General features: G+C 30.4%; 6 protein-coding genes across 6 annotated transcripts; 3 read left to right on the top strand and 3 right to left on the bottom strand.

Moving 5' to 3' along the window:
* Positions 1–55: 55 nt before the first annotated feature.
* LOC117230516 (DNA replication complex GINS protein SLD5) lies at positions 56–1,061 on the bottom strand. Its single transcript, XM_033488083.1, has 2 exons — positions 962–1,061; positions 56–891 (listed from the first exon to the last, which is right to left on the bottom strand). Exon 2 carries the CDS (start codon positions 829–831, stop codon positions 175–177), a length of 657 nt encoding a protein of 218 aa, XP_033343974.1. The 5' UTR covers positions 832–891; positions 962–1,061; the 3' UTR covers positions 56–174.
* Positions 1,062–2,255: 1,194 nt separating this feature from the next.
* LOC117230513 (rhodopsin, long-wavelength) lies at positions 2,256–4,887 on the top strand. The gene is made up of 6 exons (XM_033488079.1): positions 2,256–2,453; positions 2,743–3,074; positions 3,246–3,493; positions 3,589–3,847; positions 3,930–4,096; positions 4,166–4,887. Exons 2-6 carry the CDS (start codon positions 2,751–2,753, stop codon positions 4,299–4,301), a joined length of 1,134 nt encoding a protein of 377 aa, XP_033343970.1. The 5' UTR covers positions 2,256–2,453; positions 2,743–2,750; the 3' UTR covers positions 4,302–4,887.
* On the bottom strand, positions 4,480–8,261 carry LOC117230518 (rhodopsin-like). The gene is made up of 13 exons (XM_033488085.1): positions 8,040–8,261; positions 7,896–7,973; positions 7,732–7,814; positions 7,480–7,653; positions 7,205–7,399; positions 6,577–6,755; positions 6,263–6,501; positions 6,083–6,189; positions 5,890–5,996; positions 5,655–5,802; positions 5,467–5,577; positions 5,229–5,395; positions 4,480–5,135 (listed from the first exon to the last, which is right to left on the bottom strand). Exons 1-13 carry the CDS (start codon positions 8,104–8,106, stop codon positions 5,021–5,023), a joined length of 1,770 nt encoding a protein of 589 aa, XP_033343976.1. The 5' UTR covers positions 8,107–8,261; the 3' UTR covers positions 4,480–5,020.
* Positions 8,262–8,401: 140 nt separating this feature from the next.
* LOC117230517 (prefoldin subunit 6) lies at positions 8,402–9,630 on the bottom strand. The gene is made up of 4 exons (XM_033488084.1): positions 9,394–9,630; positions 9,113–9,182; positions 8,819–9,014; positions 8,402–8,752 (listed from the first exon to the last, which is right to left on the bottom strand). The coding sequence occupies exons 1-4, from the start codon at positions 9,394–9,396 to the stop codon at positions 8,623–8,625; spliced, it is 399 nt and encodes a 132-aa protein (XP_033343975.1). The 5' UTR covers positions 9,397–9,630; the 3' UTR covers positions 8,402–8,622.
* Positions 9,631–10,838: 1,208 nt separating this feature from the next.
* On the top strand, positions 10,839–12,652 carry LOC117230661 (splicing factor 3A subunit 3). The gene is made up of 2 exons (XM_033488315.1): positions 10,839–11,166; positions 11,225–12,652. The coding sequence occupies exons 1-2, from the start codon at positions 10,954–10,956 to the stop codon at positions 12,515–12,517; spliced, it is 1,506 nt and encodes a 501-aa protein (XP_033344206.1). The 5' UTR covers positions 10,839–10,953; the 3' UTR covers positions 12,518–12,652.
* A 423-nt stretch (positions 12,653–13,075) lies between these two features.
* Positions 13,076–16,925, top strand: LOC117230505 (serine/threonine-protein kinase grp). Its single transcript, XM_033488057.1, has 8 exons — positions 13,076–13,351; positions 13,430–13,579; positions 13,731–13,954; positions 14,037–14,357; positions 14,651–14,854; positions 16,068–16,315; positions 16,432–16,566; positions 16,657–16,925. The coding sequence occupies exons 2-8, from the start codon at positions 13,518–13,520 to the stop codon at positions 16,873–16,875; spliced, it is 1,413 nt and encodes a 470-aa protein (XP_033343948.1). The 5' UTR covers positions 13,076–13,351; positions 13,430–13,517; the 3' UTR covers positions 16,876–16,925.
* Positions 16,926–17,069: the final 144 nt, after the last annotated feature.

The raw sequence follows: 17,069 nt of genomic DNA, 5'->3' as shown, positions 1-17,069 counted from the left end.
TATATATATATACATATTGTCCCAAACTTTTTCTATAATTTTTTGTAACAAATTAATTACACAGATCTATTCTAATATATTAATTTTGTATACTGTAAATAATAAGACTTCATTATATAACGACTATAAAAAGTATTAGATTTCTTTATTCACACTATTAAATTGTATAAGATATTAGATTAATTTAACAGCACCAGTTTTAACTAAATCAGCTACAGCACTATATTGTATAATATGTTGGGAGCCTGGTTCAAGATCTATTTCTTCGTCCATTGAACCAGGAAGTAAGATTCCATTAATTCTATCATTAGCCCTTAAAAATACATATGCTTGCATATTAGGTTTTACAGCTAATGTATCAACTTCAAATGTCTGAAAATTTCCAGGCATATGTTGCAAAGCAACTGTTTTAAAAAGTGTTTCGATACTTGCAAGAAACTCCTTCGCAAATTGTAGCTCTGCAACTGATAAGTAACAATCCTCAGAAGATCTGTTAGCTTCTTGAGAAAGTATGTGAATGGTATATTTCTCAATTTTCTCTAATCGAGCCCTGAGATAATTACTTATCATATATTTAATCCTATCTAATTCCATTCTATGTATCATTAATCTTAGATCTCCTTTGTCTAACCTCTTCATGTTTTCTTCCATATGTGTGATTTGCTGCAGCATACACTCAATCAAATCAGACCGGTGTGGTAAAATCTCAGGAGCGAATTTTTCGTTTAGCCAAGCTTCCTCTATCGCTAATAAAACACTTTGAGCAGTTAGTTCTTCCTCTTCCTGATCACTGTCCTCTGCTATCAATTGTGCTCCTGTATCAACTTCCATGTTTTGTATCGTTTACAAAAAGTTAGCGATCTTATAAACTTTTTAATAAATATACTTTCACTGGAATATTAATTCGTGCTTTAATAATAACTTAATTACTACAATATCGGTTAATCACTGAACAACGTACAAAAAATCATAGTATTAACTTCCAAAATACAGACAAGTTCGATAGCAGGGTTTATCGAAACGCTAAGAGGTTACATTTCTCGAACAGGTGTTCTGTTATTTATATTATATGATTCATATTCTATACAAAATATGTTATATATAGTTTATATTTTTCCACAAATACTGTAAAAGCTACTATATATAATAAAAAATTGTAATAAAAATTAATAAAAAAAAAACAAATGAACGAATTAAATATTGTTATTTATTATACATAAAATTAAGACCATTTGTCCATATATAGACATATATTACAAATACATATGTACGAAAATACAACTGAATGAAAGAAGGATTTTTTCTTATCTTATACGTGTTTTTCCTTCAAAGAACTGTATGATACTGATTTGTTCATCAAATCATCAATTCGTTTCTAAGTCGATTGTCATTTTATGGATAATATAAACTGTTCTGCCAGCGCGCATGTTATCGTTTTAAATTCAGCGAGTCATAAATAACTTAGCCCTAAGAATGGGAAGATTAAATTACCTATGTATTATGCACCATGTGACTGAATTCGATATTTCTCATTATTTAAACTTGAACCGCGAAATGTATTTTTAAATTTGAAATAGATACATATGTACATGAATGAATGATTATATAATAATTATTATTTTTAGATTATTTCTATATTTCGATTTAAGTACTATGAAAGAACGTGAATGATATTACGTAATCATGATATATATGGATTTATGAAGAAGTTAATTTCTGAGAAAACCACATAAGGGTGGTTTCTCGAAGAATGTGACTATCCAAGTTAATGAAAAAGAAGAAGAGTACATTACATACGCTATTATAATAAGCTTCTTATAGCATGAAACCATATTAAAGTTTAAATCTACATAAAACTTATATAGATATCGAAATCACGAGTTTACTAATATATTCGCTTAATTATTGTATCTCATTCTTCGAATCGATGGAATAGACGAAGACGAAAGAACGAACAAGAGTCTCTCGTTTTTTTCTTTGAATGTATGTCAAACAACTAAGAATGCAGGCGGATATTACTGTAGGGATTATGGTTCGAAGTTAAATATAAAAGATGTAGAAGGGTATCAAAAGGATATGGCGATTCTTCGTGTTCTATTCCTACTTTAGCGTTGTAAGGTTTCTGTGTGTGGCACTAAAGATACACCAAAGGTATTCTTAAATCCTCGTTAACTTAATAAAGTCCTTCTTAAGACTGTTTACCGTCTTAGATCGTAACAACATATAGAAAACTAAACGTAAGGGTACATATGGCAGGGTCGAAGTAAGAAATCGGTTCATATTTAAACGAAAGTCGAACGGCGGTGACACGAGCCGCATCCAACAGTGGACCTAACAGCCTACCTACAACCTTCTGTTAAATTTCAAAAACCTATCGCGGTCAACCGAAATCGAACTGAGACGTGTACTTGGATTAGTTCGTTCTACCACGATTTTCTCCAAGTAGCCTAAAGGTGAGAAACGGAAACGGAGTGATGGTGTTTCGTTCATTTCAAGTGTTCTCGGAAAGTCTGTGCATTAAAATTTTCTGATAATGTTACATAACTTATTTATAGTGATGATAGAACCCAGACTTGGGCAAATTTGATTTGAAACGATAAGTCTATTGTACTTTATCTACTGTTGAACATTTTGTATTTTGAACTATTCATTCGAACTATTTGAATGTTTAAATAATCAAAAGGAAAGAAGGAGGAAAGAAAGAAAGCACAAAGTCTTAAGGGAGTGTTTGAACATTTACAGATTCAAGGATGATTTCTGCTTTGGGACCCAGTTATGAGGCATACGCATATGGAGCCCAAAGGTTTGCAAATCAAACGGTGGTTGACAAGGTTCCACCTGATATGCTCCATTTAATCGACGCCCACTGGTATCAGTTTCCACCACTAAATCCGATGTGGCACGCAATCCTTGGATTTGTAATAGGTCTGCTTGGTTTCATCTCGGTTTCGGGAAATGGCATGGTCGTCTATATATTCCTTTCGACAAAGAGTCTTCGCACGCCAAGTAATTTGTTTGTAATCAACCTTGCTATCAGCGATTTCCTTATGATGTTCTGCATGTCTCCACCTATGGTGCGTAAAAAAGCAATTTTTATTTTTCCGATCCTTCAAATAATTCCAATCGAAAAGTGATATCTCAACTGTATAGTATCAACTAACTGTATAGTATACTGTATCACCATTAGAAATATTATCTCAACTCAAGCATATGGAATAAATTTGATATAATTTGTTGTTTAACAGGTGATCAATTGCTATTATGAGACATGGGTACTTGGGCCTCTCTTCTGTCAAATCTACGCAATGTTGGGCTCCTTGTTCGGATGTGGCTCCATATGGACGATGACGATGATTGCATTCGATAGGTACAACGTGATCGTCAAAGGTTTATCTGGTAAGCCATTGACCATTAACGGAGCTCTCCTTCGTATACTGGGGATATGGTTGTTCTCCCTGATTTGGACTATCGCACCTATGTTTGGCTGGAATAGGTAATTCGGTTGATCGCGATAATATTTTGATAAGTGTTATTAATATTTCATTCGAGGATTGATTACGAGTAACGAAACTTGATTCTGTTTTTTAGATATGTACCAGAAGGTAACATGACCGCGTGTGGCACTGATTACTTCAGCAAAGATATAGTATCCGTCTCCTACATCCTATTATATAGCATCTGGGTTTACTTCTTCCCGCTGTTCCTCATCATTTGGAGTTACTGGTATATTATCCAGGCGGTAGCTGCCCACGAGAAGAATATGCGCGAACAAGCCAAAAAGATGAACGTAGCTTCTCTGCGATCATCTGAAAATCAAAGTACTAGTGCCGAGTGTAAATTGGCAAAAGTATGTAATAAATTTCTAATGTAATGAATATTTTATTTTAAACTTTCTTTACTTATAACGGGATATTTTATAATGATTCTAGGTTGCCCTTATGACAATCTCCTTATGGTTCATGGCTTGGACCCCGTATCTGGTCATCAACTGGTCTGGCATCTTCAGTCTCGTTAAGATCAGTCCGCTTTACACAATTTGGGGTTCTCTATTTGCCAAAGCCAATGCAGTTTACAATCCGATCGTTTATGGAATTAGGTAGTTATATTTATATAAGTTTAAATCAATATAAAATTAAACTTTTCTTTTCCTTTTCCTCTCTTCCAGCCACCCGAAATACCGAGCTGCGCTGTTTGCAAGATTCCCATCATTGGCATGCGCCGCCGAACCAGCACCCACAGACGCTACATCTACTGTTTCTGGTACAACTACTGTTGCAGACAACGAAAAATCAAATGCATAAAACAATAATATATGCCATGGCTGCACCTTACTTATATTCGAACTGTGACACGGTCAATCAGAAGAATATAGATTAAAATATACCTAACTAGGTAAGAATAACACCAAATTTTATTACAGACACGATTTGTAAATATTAACACCTGATATGACATTAAGAAATATTTTTTATCGATAACAAAACTATCAATGTGGTCAATTAGACATTCAAAATTAAAACAGTTTAAATCGAATATGTTCGAACATTCAAAAGTATAGCCTAATGGCCAGCACATCTAATTCGGTAAGGAACAACTCCAGTATACAAAGTCATTGTATACGCGACATTAAATGATCAATATTTGAATCTCCTGTGATTGAATGCGTGATGCGCATCTCACCACAATGCGGATCATTTTACATCAATTCATAGGTATGATTTTAATTTTGTACATTTATTGCGTAACAATATACATGGTCACTTTGGTACACCAGGTAACAGCTCTATGTTTACTAGATTAGTAAGCACATCACATTCACCATGAAACATGAAGGGAACATCTGTACCTTAATTTTATAAAAGCAAATAAATTCTGCAAGCAACTGTATCTATAAATTTCATTATTTCCTTTAAAAGTGCGAGCACCTCCTTCTCAAATCAATTTTCGGATAATATTTAATTTACAAAACATTCTATGTATTTACAATAAAATAAAATAACATTCAAGTTTTCGATTCATTTTATGAGTTTCCACCAGCTTCTGAAGTTTTCTCCCCTCCAGCGGTTTGTTCTTCCGTTGAGCCACATACTAAGAACGGTAGTTTTTCCTTTAACGCGGCTCTGTATTTTGGATGACTATATGGTATATTTATAAAATAGATCGTTAGCATTATTTTTTATTCATTGTTTTTTGTTAAGGTGGCATTAATGTATTCGTAAAATACATACCTAATTCCATAAACGATCGGATTATATATTGCATTCGCTTTCGCGAAGAGAGAACCCCATATTGTGAAAAGGGGTGTGATCAGAGATCGATTAAATATTCCAATGTAATTGATCACAAGATATGGTGTCCATGCCATAAACCATAGCGATATTGTCGTTAGTGCTACCTAAAAAATATATTTATATTTCATAGAATTAAAATTAACGCTTTAATTAAGTTAAATACACAATGCGGTACCTTTGCTAATTTTGCTTCAGCACTAGCACCTTGATTTTCTCCAGATCGTAAAGAAGCGACATTCATTTTTTTTGCTTGTTCTTTCATCGCTTTCTCATGTGCTGCAACAGCCTATAAAATGATAATGAATGTATTACAGTTACACATATATAACTAATAATTAACATAATTTCAAAATACATACTTACTGAAACAATAAAATAATAGCTATAAATAATGGTGAATAATGGAGTGTAATAGACAAAAAAAGAATAAACTAATATATACGACTTGGAGACCCAATCTTGTGTAAGGTAATCTGTTCCACATGCTGTCATATTACCCTCTGGAACATATCTGATTGATAAGTACGGTATATTAATAATTAAGCATACTCACTAGTTTACATATATAGGAGATACATTTTCATAATCAAGATACTACCTATTCCACCCTACTAAAGGTAAGATTGTCCATATTAAACCAAAAGACCATATACCCAAAATTTGAATTATGGATCTTTTGATGGTAAGAGGTGTTCCGGACATCCCCTAAGAATATTCCACTTTCTTATCATATTATTCTTATTGTAATTATTAACATACCTATTTATATATGTGTACATGTGCATGTATACCTTCACTATAACATTATATCTATCTAAAGCAATAGCTGTCATGGTCCATATAGAAGCGCATCCACATAATGATCCAACCATTGCATAAATATCACACATTAAGGGGCCTAAATAAAAGTTTTAAAACATAAAGTTTTGTAAAATTAAGTTTTCCGAAATTATATGATAAAAATTTCTTACCAAGAACCCATGTTTCATAAAAGCAGCAAATTACCATAGGTGGACACATGAAACCCATCATAATGAAATCGGAAAAAGCAAGATTTACCACAAGAAGATTACTTGGTGTTCTTAGAGATGGTGTCATTATAAATACATAAACCACTACACCATTACCACACCATCCCATAATACCTAATACTATCATAACTAAACCTAAGACTTTATGCCATAATGGGTTCAACGGAGGAAACCGATACCTATATTTCAAAATTTAATAAAATAATATCAACATGGACTTCATTGCTATTAAAAATAACAAATGTGCTAATTACCAATATGTATCAATTAAATGTAACATCTCCTCAGGCACTTTACTAACAACTGTTTGATTATTGAAACGCATTATTTGCCTTGCAAAATGTGGTTCTGTAGTAGTTGTTAAAATGGAAATATTTGGAGGCATGGCTCCAATGAAACAAGGAGTTGTTGCATTGAATGTATACATCATAAACTGGCTTTACAAACTGAATTTAAATTCACACTAAAATATAATTTTGCGTAACATATTTCTTTTAACTGTTCACATACTACAACTGCAACTACAAGTAGACTACTCTTCTTTTATATGCTTGATATGGTAAGATCCAATAAAGTCATCCAATAAAATATTCAAATGAATTTATGTATAGCCTTAATAAATGCATTTATATTGCTCTTACAAAGGATAGTATGATGTATGAACATTACCGTCATTTTAAATTTAGGGTAATCTAATCAAAGTGAAACTTTACATATGCTCTTAAGTGTAAATTGGAATAATCAATATAGATTCAGTTAATACATGATGTCTTATTATAATATACAGCTAAAAAAAAAGTGACTTAAATATATTCTATGTATATAATTTATATATTTTATTACATAAAATATAATTATATTACAAAGTCATCATTTTATTGCTCTTGAAAGTCTACGAATGTGTTGACTGTAACCTTCTTGAAGAGCCTCTTCTAATTGTTGTGTTATGTGTGATAAATTAACAGGGTCAGTTTGAAGTAATACATGCTCAATGTTTTCATCCTTGCCAGGATCCTTTATAGATAAATCCAAAGTAATGAGAGGAGCAACTTGTTTCAATAATGCTCTTGAAGCAATCTATGAAAAAATACATTACATATAATATAAAAATATGATATATTAAAGATGCAAAGTTCAAGGATGAAATAATATAATACCTGGACTTCAAATCTCCATTCCATATCATGGTATTCTGGCAACTTAAATCCAATATCTCTGAGTGTATCCAATATTTCATCTTTTTTAACATTATATAATTTACTTAATATAACTTCTTGTTGTTCAGAGAAACCTAAAGATATTATTGAATCTCTAAAGTCCTCAGAATTTAGCTGGAAAAGTAGAATATTAGTTAAATAATATTTTATAAATTAAGAGAAATACAAATAGATTAATAAAATTTATGTTACCTTATATCTACAACTCTCTATTAATAAATTAACAAGTCCTTCCACTGAATTCTTAATTACACTTACTTCAACATCCAATTTCTCTGGAAAAAACAATTAAATTTTTAACACTAGACTTTCTTTTTAATTATTTTATATAAATAAGTAAAAATGTGTTTACTTACGAGCTGCTGCGTTATATAATTTAATATTTGGCCCTTTTTGCAAATAATCTAGTGCTAATTTGCAAAAATCTTGTAAAACTGGAAAAGATACGTAATTATTATTTTATAATGAAGTAAATCAGCAATAAAAATAATTTTACATACCTTGCGGTGTATATCCTATAAGAAGTAATACATGTTTTTTATGATCCGGTTTTAATGTTAATAACATTATTTTATTTTATTAAAAATAATACTATATAACTATTTACGTTAAATTTGATATGTGAATGACGGAGTTGTCAATCGCAAAACTTGCAAGCGATAGAAGAATCGCCATATTTACGAATGTAGAACGTACACTATGTTTGTATTCTTGGGATATAAAAAGTACTGAATTTTTCATTCATATCTGTTCATATTAAAAATATGTTATAAATTTTGTCTATAATAAATTTTGCAATATATATAGGAATATACCTCGTCGAATAAGTATTCAATATAAACACAAGTAAAGTTAGGTTAAATAATTTTAATATTTCTTTAACATCATTACAATATTATTTTCAAGCTTTATAATAATTGTAAACACAGTTGTATAAATAAATAAATGTAAAAGCTTTACAAGAAATTTATTAACAAATTTAATCAGAAATAGGAATAGTGACATTTATGGTTATATGATCTTTTTTCTTTTGTGATATTGACATAACAAGCGACAACATATAATTTTTTTTCATGTATAAAATTATGCTTTAGGTTGAGAGAGGGATGCTTTCACTTGAGCTTGTTGAAACATCTGTTGATATTTCTCCAATGTTTCACGATGTGTATCTTGTTTCTTATCTAATGTCGTTATTAATTCTTCCACTCTTTTCCTAAAATTATAAAATAATTATTCTTGATCTTATATATATATGATATTCTTATATCTGGTCACTTACAATTCAGAAGAGATATATTCCATTCGTTTAGCAACGTTTTGTTTTGCTTCTTCTACATCTTGTTTAATGAGAACAGGTCCAATTAATTTGAAAACATCATCCTCTGATTTCAAAAGATCTAATTCTTTTTTTACGGCAATATTCTCATTTAATTGTCCATCCAGCTGTTGTCTTTGATTCAATGCTTTGTGGTAATCTGATACAAACAGAATCTATGTGTAACAGGATATTTATTAATTATAATTACACGATATATCACATAAAATATGATATATGTACAGAAATTAAGAATACCTTTTTGAACCTGTTTGTACTTGTCTATTTCTGTTTTTAAATTTTTTTGAATTTCTTCCGTCATATTTGTCTGGAAAAGAAATATATTAAGAACAATAAAGAAATGTTATACGATAATGAGGTTAGGTTACATAAAGCACAAATATCCCATTATATTTCAAATATTAAATACATTTTACTACAAAAAAAAAAAAGAAATAAATGAACACAATTTTTTGGATATACAGGTTGCAAATTACAATTGTTTTAAATCTTAATTTCCTATTTTAAATGTATCGTACCATTTCGAGGTAGTAATATTCTGTAACCTGTTTTCTGACTAACTATGCGACAAATATTTGCTAATAAAGGATAAAAGAAATAAGAAATTTTATATATAGACAGATATTCTTTCTAATTAAATTTCTTTAATCTATTTTGTTTCAACTCTTCCACTAATTTAAATGCGTACTGCCATATGACACATGCATAAACACAATCCTAGGGATGTACAAATTAGGAATAAAAATCAACTATATGAAGTTATTTAATAACATTTAGATTACCATACGAATTAGCTTTATTAGAAATGATATAATTTTTTATGTTTAAAAAATAGAAAATTTCTATAAAACACGAAAAAATTAAGAAAATGGAGAAATGCAATTTATCGATCTCTCGGAAACCTAATTTAAAATTTAAGATCCGAGTAATGAAATTTTAAACTTCATAAAAAATAAATAATCTTTTTCTTTCTTAAAAAAAACAGCGTGATTATTATAATTATTAAACAAGTTTTTTTTTCAAAGATGTAAGAGAGAATGTAATTTTAATATCTGATTTGATGAAATTTGATATTTATATGATTAAAGAATTGATATGAATTTAAAAAAAATGCCAACAAAATATAATAAACAAAGTCCATTTTATGTGAGGTGGATACAACACTATCTTATATCTTCCAGTTTCAAGTATATTTTTTCAATTATATTATTTATTTATAATTATATAATATATTATATTATATATTTTATGTTTGTTTGGCCTTTCCAAGATTTTCGCAAATTTGGTGCGGTTACAGCCCATAAAATGCTGAAGCACTCTGTTCGCGTAACAACTTCAAACAATTCGAAAACTAACTCGATGTTTAAATGAAGAAATACATAATGAGAAAGATTAACTTGAACAAAAATTTATATTTAAAACTGATTATATTTAAAATTGAATATTTATAATGAAATTTATTTAGATTTATTTAGATTTAGATTTTGAGCTCAGCATGTCGGTTCTAAAGATTCAACAATTCTAACGATTCTCACTTTTTGGGGTCGCAGAGTAGTCCACTTACCTTCTCGAATTTACATGACAATCTACGATTTATTTTTTATCCAATAAGACAAATTCTTATTAACTAGTGCTAATAAACATTAATTTGATTGGAGTTTACAATATTAGAAGGAGAGCGATTCATACCTTGGCAATTTTTTCCTATGGTAACGAAAGTAAATACGAAATTTGAGAGTGAATGCAGCTGTTACTGATAAATAATTTTAACATGTAATAAATAAATTTGTTAAATAACATTTGTTCGGTGCCTCGGCTGCGCTGCTGTACAGTTAAATTCGCAGCACTAGAATTTACCTTATTATCATACAAAATATTCACGATAGAGGGAGCCACATGCCAAAACCAGTTCATAACACTATATAGTCTTCTATAATGGTCGCTAGATGGTAACACAGTTAATAGTATACATTATTCACTATGATATGATGTCTATATTGAATTGTACTATAATTTGTATGTAATCGACAATTGTCGAGAAAGAAATTGGAAGCGTTGTTTGCATAGGACTCGAAAAAATGGAAACAATATTAGAACAACAACGACGTTATCATGAAGAAAGAGAAAGATTAATGGACGCGATGGTCAAAGAAATGCTTTACAAAAAGCCTGGACATAGAGAAAGTATAAATTCGGAACATCGGTTAAAAATGCTGCTCGATCAGTACATGGATAGTACATCACATTTGCAAGATTTGTATGAAGATAAAGATGGACAAAGAAAAGAAGAAGTAAGTTAGATATCTTATAATTTATTTACAATCTAATAATCAAATTTTTATTACTTAGGTGCAAGCACTTTCTGGGCCAAATGAGTTTTCCGAATTTTACTCAAGATTGAAATCTATAAAAGAATTCTATCGTCGACATCCTAATGAAATAAGTATTCCAATGTCTGTGGAATTTGAAGAACTAGCCAAAATGAGGGAAAACCCAACAGAGGAACTTTCAAATCTTGTTGAATTTACAGATGAAGAAGGTTATGGGAAATATCTTGATCTCCATGAATGTTATGAAAAATATATCAACCTTAAAGGCATAGAAAAAATAGATTATATTACATATCTATCCACTTTCGATCATTTATTTGACATACCAAGAGAAAGGAAAAATGCTGAATATCAAAAATATGTGGAGTCTCTGTTAGAATATCTAACTGATTATTTAAGTAGAGTTAGACCTTTACTTGACATAAGTGCAGAGTTGGAAGAAGCAAATAACGAGTTTGAAACACAATGGGAGAACAATACATTTCCAGGATGGCCGAAGGAAACTGGTAGTGCTTTAACTCATGTAGGGGCTCATTTAGAACTTTCTGCCTTTTCTTCATGGGAGGAACTTGCATCTCTTGGCTTAGACAGATTAAAGTCTGCATTAATGGCTTTGGGTTTAAAGTGTGGCGGTACATTGGAAGAGAGAGCTCAAAGGCTTTTTAGTACGAAAGGTGAAGCATCTTTGGATCCAAATTTATTAGCTAAAAATAACAGAAATAGAAGGTCTGGAAAAGGAAGAAATTCTGAGAAACAAAAAGAGATTGCACATTTTGAAGCACAGGTTTACAAACTTGCAGAATTGGTATCAACTCAACGTGTAGCCACAAAAGAAAATGTTCAGAGAAAACAAGCTAGAACAGAAGGTGAGAGAGGAGATTCCGATGCTGAAGCTAGTGCTAGTGAGTCAGAAGAAGAAGATGACAATGAAGTACCTTATAATCCTAAAAACCTCCCACTTGGTTGGGATGGTAAACCTATACCATATTGGTTATACAAATTACATGGCTTGAATATTAGTTATAATTGTGAAATATGTGGGAATTTTACATATAAAGGACCAAAAGCTTTCCAAAGACACTTTGCAGAGTGGAGGCATGCACATGGTATGCGTTGCCTTGGTATTCCAAATACCGCACATTTTGCTAATGTGACACAAATAGAAGATGCTTTAGCTCTATGGGAAAAATTAAAAGCTCAGAAACAAGCAGAACGTTGGCAACCAGAACAAGAAGAAGAATTTGAAGATTCTCTTGGAAATGTTGTTAATCGTAAAACGTATGAGGATCTAAAAAGACAAGGTCTGTTATAACCATATTTTATCGTATTACAATGCTCCATACACACGCATTTCTATTGTATATTTGTTACATGTCTATTTTAATTCACACTATTTTATTTGTAATATTATGTATATTAAAGACGATTTAATAAATATATTTATAAAAACTCAAAGAAACGCATTTTTGAGCTACATATTTATTATTAGTAAAGTTCGATGTACACATATAATTTATTCATATTAGAATATTTAAACGGAAATATCAATTTAATAAAAACTCATTTTATAATAGTAAAATTAGTAAGAATTGTAAAGATGATTCAAAATTAAATTATCGAAAATATTAAAATATTTTATTATACATTTTTTTCTGAAGTCTTGAAAGCGGTACAATGTATTTAAATTTTAAGCCAAATTCAAATTTTCATTTACTTTTATTACTAATTGTGAAACTTATATTCCTCTATGGTAAAATTATCACAGGGACTTTAAGGTTCTTTACATATTTCTTCGACCAATGGGAATGCAGTAATTTTATACCCAGATATTCTAGAGTACGAGCTTCATCGTTTTAGAGATGAATACCATATTACCCTATAACGTGCTTCGCAACAGTAAGTTTTGCGATCTTAAGAAGAAAATATTTTAATTTACTTTTTCAATCCGTCGTGCGATTATATTATTAGCAAAATTAATAAAGCACGATTAAGAAAAAAAAATTAAGCAATTCTATGAACGTATACTTTTAAATGTAACTTGTTATTATATCACGTTCGGTTCGATCGAAAGCACGATGTTTCATCGGTATGATTAAAACCACGTGCTTCGAGAGACCGACCGTTTTTACAAAAAATGATATATGATGTGAGCATTTTATTGAAACAAAATTACTGTTACGTTATTTTGTGTCAATTATTTTAACAATTATTCTTTTTATGGAAGAGGTAATCACGTTATATGATCTATTTGTGAGGAAATATTAGAGAACAAAGATTTTTGCTATTATCGTAAAGAGGCATGCTGAGGCAGAATGACGGAGTTTGTAGATGGTTGGATATTTGGACACACTCTAGGAGAAGGGGCTTTTGGCGAGTAAGTTCCTATATTTTAAATTTATACAAAAATAATTCTCGTTTCACATTAATAAAAAGTTTTTGTTTTAAAAAATTAAATATTTATTTTATTAAAACTATTCTTACTACTAAAAATTGTTACTACCACTAAATTTTATTTTTATTTTCAGAGTAAAATTGGTTATAAATAAGACTACAGGTGAGGCTGTTGCTATGAAGATGGTAGATTTAGAAAAGCATCCAGATGCTCATCAAACTGTTCGTAAAGAAACTACAATTCACCGTATGCTCTCTAATCCTAACATTATACAGTATTTTGGAAAGCGTAGTGAACCTACTATGGAATATATATTTTTAGAATATGCATCAGGTGGAGAGCTTTTTGATAGAATTGGTAAAATATCATATTGTTTATGTGAAACAAAATTCCAAAAATTTCAATACTGTTAATGAAACTTTCTTTTAATTTAAAATAGAACCGGATATTGGTATGCCAATTTGGGAAGCACAAAAGTATTTCAAACAATTAATTTCTGCTATAGAGTATCTGCACAGCAAAGGTATTGCACACAGGGACTTGAAACCAGAAAATTTGTTATTAGATGAACATGATAATTTGAAAGTTTCTGATTTTGGTTTGGCAACAATATATCGTTTACAAGGCAAAGAACGTTGTTTAGAAAAGAGATGTGGAACATTACCATATGTTGCTCCAGAAGTATTATTGTGTGCCTATCATGCAGAACCAGCTGATATATGGTCATGTGGTATAATTCTTGTAGCTTTACTGAGTGGAGGTAATCTTTACAGCAAAATTTGTTTTAAAATTTTTGTAAAAAAACTAATTTTTTCTGAATGGTAAATTTTAGTAGATACCAACATGTAAATATGTCTAATTAACTAACATAACAAGTTCAAAATATTAAATTCTTCAAATGTAATTATAAATACATTATGTAAATTGCTGATATAAACAATAATCCATGATGATTTGTAAAATGCAGACCTCTGTAATTTGTAGTGTAATGGTTTAATTCTAATGCATAACTTACATTTCTTAGTTTTTAACTGGTCCGTATCTGAACTATAGAACTGCCTTGGGATCAGTCCTTGGCAGACTGTCCAGAGTATATGGCATGGAGAGATGGAAAATATATGTCTCTTACACCATGGAAAAAATTGGATAATTCTTCGTTGTCTCTGTTAAAAAATGTTCTTATGCACGCACCAGTAACCAGATATACTATAAAGGATATTAAGCAACATAGATGGTTCGTCAAGAAATTCCAGGAAGGTATGCGTCAATTTGTGCATACACAAAATATTATTTTATTTTATACTATATAACATTTTCTGAAAAGGTCTACTATGGGTATGATCAAACAAATATTTACTTAGTCAGGTACTGAGTGACTCTGAGTACACATTAAATTACTCAAAGCAACTTGGTACCTAACTGAGTGGATATTGAATACAACTTTTGACATAAAAAGTAAGTAGGTAATAGCTTTATTTTTATTATTACTGAACATTAAATATACATGTCGGAGATGAAAGAACATCGGAACCTTTCTTTAGAATGTTCGGAAATACCCAATATCCCAATCCAGATGTTCACAACAACAACAACATTTAAGCAATAAATGAAGAAATAGTTATGCGGGCACTTTTTGACGATGGGTTTGGGCTCGAGGTGACATAATGAGTCATTGAACGTACTCACGGTCACGGGAGGGACGTGTAATAACGGAAGTAGAAAATAGTTGTGCAGCTCTCCTCAAAAACAGAGATTGACCCAAGGAGTGGGAAAAGGACTATATAAGGGCAGTTTCATTTGGATTACGAGTTAGTTAGTTAGTTTGTCGTTGGGCGAATTGTTGATTGAGTTATCGAGAGAGTTATCTGAATCGTGTATTACGTTGACACTCGTCATCCCGTGGGCCGTGGATTCGTTGTCGAACCTGAATTCGTTGTCATCGGCATTTCGACCATCCTATCGCCGCTATTACTTGTAGCCTCTTGTAGTACTCACATTTGTACCGGTAAACATCGGCTATATCCGCGATAGTAAATCTGAGTAAAGGTTCATCGAACGCCCAAAATTCCAACCTTAATCCGACATACAAAATAAAATGCAGTCAGTATTATAATTATTCAAGATAATCAAAGCTTTTGCCTTTACTTTGGTAATACAGCTCTATGATTTTAATTAAGGATCATAAAGCTAGATTACCAAAGCAAAGAGCACTGGCATTATACATCCAAATAAAATATTAACTACTTCCACTGATGTGTATGTGTGTAATATATATACATATATATATATACATACATATATATAAGTTCTAGATAAAACAGTATTTTATGTATAGAATTTTTATATATAGGAAGTGAATGTATCGATTTATTTTTCTTTGTATTTTTATAATACAATTTCGAATAGCATATAAATTATAAATAAATATAAAAATGATAGTCAATAAAATTATTAAATTTCTGTATAATAGCTGGAAGTGTAGAAGGATACATTAGACCTGATGAAACAGATTTTGAAAACAGAAGACAAGCAATACAAGATGAAAACTTAACAAGATTCTGTTTATCACAACCTGAATTGCCTGGGGTAGAAAATGCTAATCCAGTAGAAATTAATTTGGAAGAACGACCTGGATTTTCATTCTCGCAACCTGCGCATATAGAAGATTTATTGTTATGCACACAAGTACAAAATAAACAATTTACTCAAACAAGTCAGGTAATGTATCTTTTTGTTAAAATTGCTAATGTATGACTACTTGTATGACTAATGGTATGACTAAAACTACTTCAAGTTTATATTTCATCACCTATAATTTGATTTTACATTTATAGCAAAATACTTTCCAACGATTAGTGCGACGTATGACAAGATTTTTTGTTAAAACAGACCTGGAAACAACTGTAAAACGTTTACTAAATTATTTAAAAAATGAAAATTATACGTGTCGTATTAATAATTTTGGCACAGTAAGTTATAAAATTATCATTTAAATTGAAGTTATGTATTGAGATACCAATTATAAATAATTAATAATTTACATTATTATCTTTTTGCAGATTACTGTAACAGCAAATGATAGAAGAAAGATGCCTTTAGTCTTTAAAGTAAATGTGTTTGAAATGGATGGAAAGATATTAGTTGATTTTCGTTTGTCTAAAGGCTGTGGTCTAGAATTTAAACGAATATTCGTAAAAATTAAATCTTTATTAGAAGAAATCATATTAAAAGGTCCTATTACATGGCCAGTTGCTGTGGCAACTGAATGCATGCCTTGATATTGTATACAATCAAATTTTGTAATAAATTTTCTTATACTCTTTTAAAACTTCTCTTCTTTATCCCGTTTTATATGTTATACAAATTTGTACTTTCTCTCGACATCTATCGCAATCTTGTCACACAATAACGTATTTTCTAATATTAACAATGAAAGATACAAACAAACGAGTTTTATATACATTTTTATGAA

Source organism: Bombus vosnesenskii, unplaced genomic scaffold, assembly GCF_011952255.1.
Source record: "Bombus vosnesenskii isolate JDL3184/JDL3185 unplaced genomic scaffold, Bvos_JDL3184-5_v1.1 scf7180000013267, whole genome shotgun sequence".
NCBI lineage: Eukaryota > Metazoa > Arthropoda > Insecta > Hymenoptera > Apidae > Bombus > Bombus vosnesenskii.
Note: the sequence above shows the minus strand (reverse complement) of the source record. Positions and strands in the feature narration are given on the sequence as shown.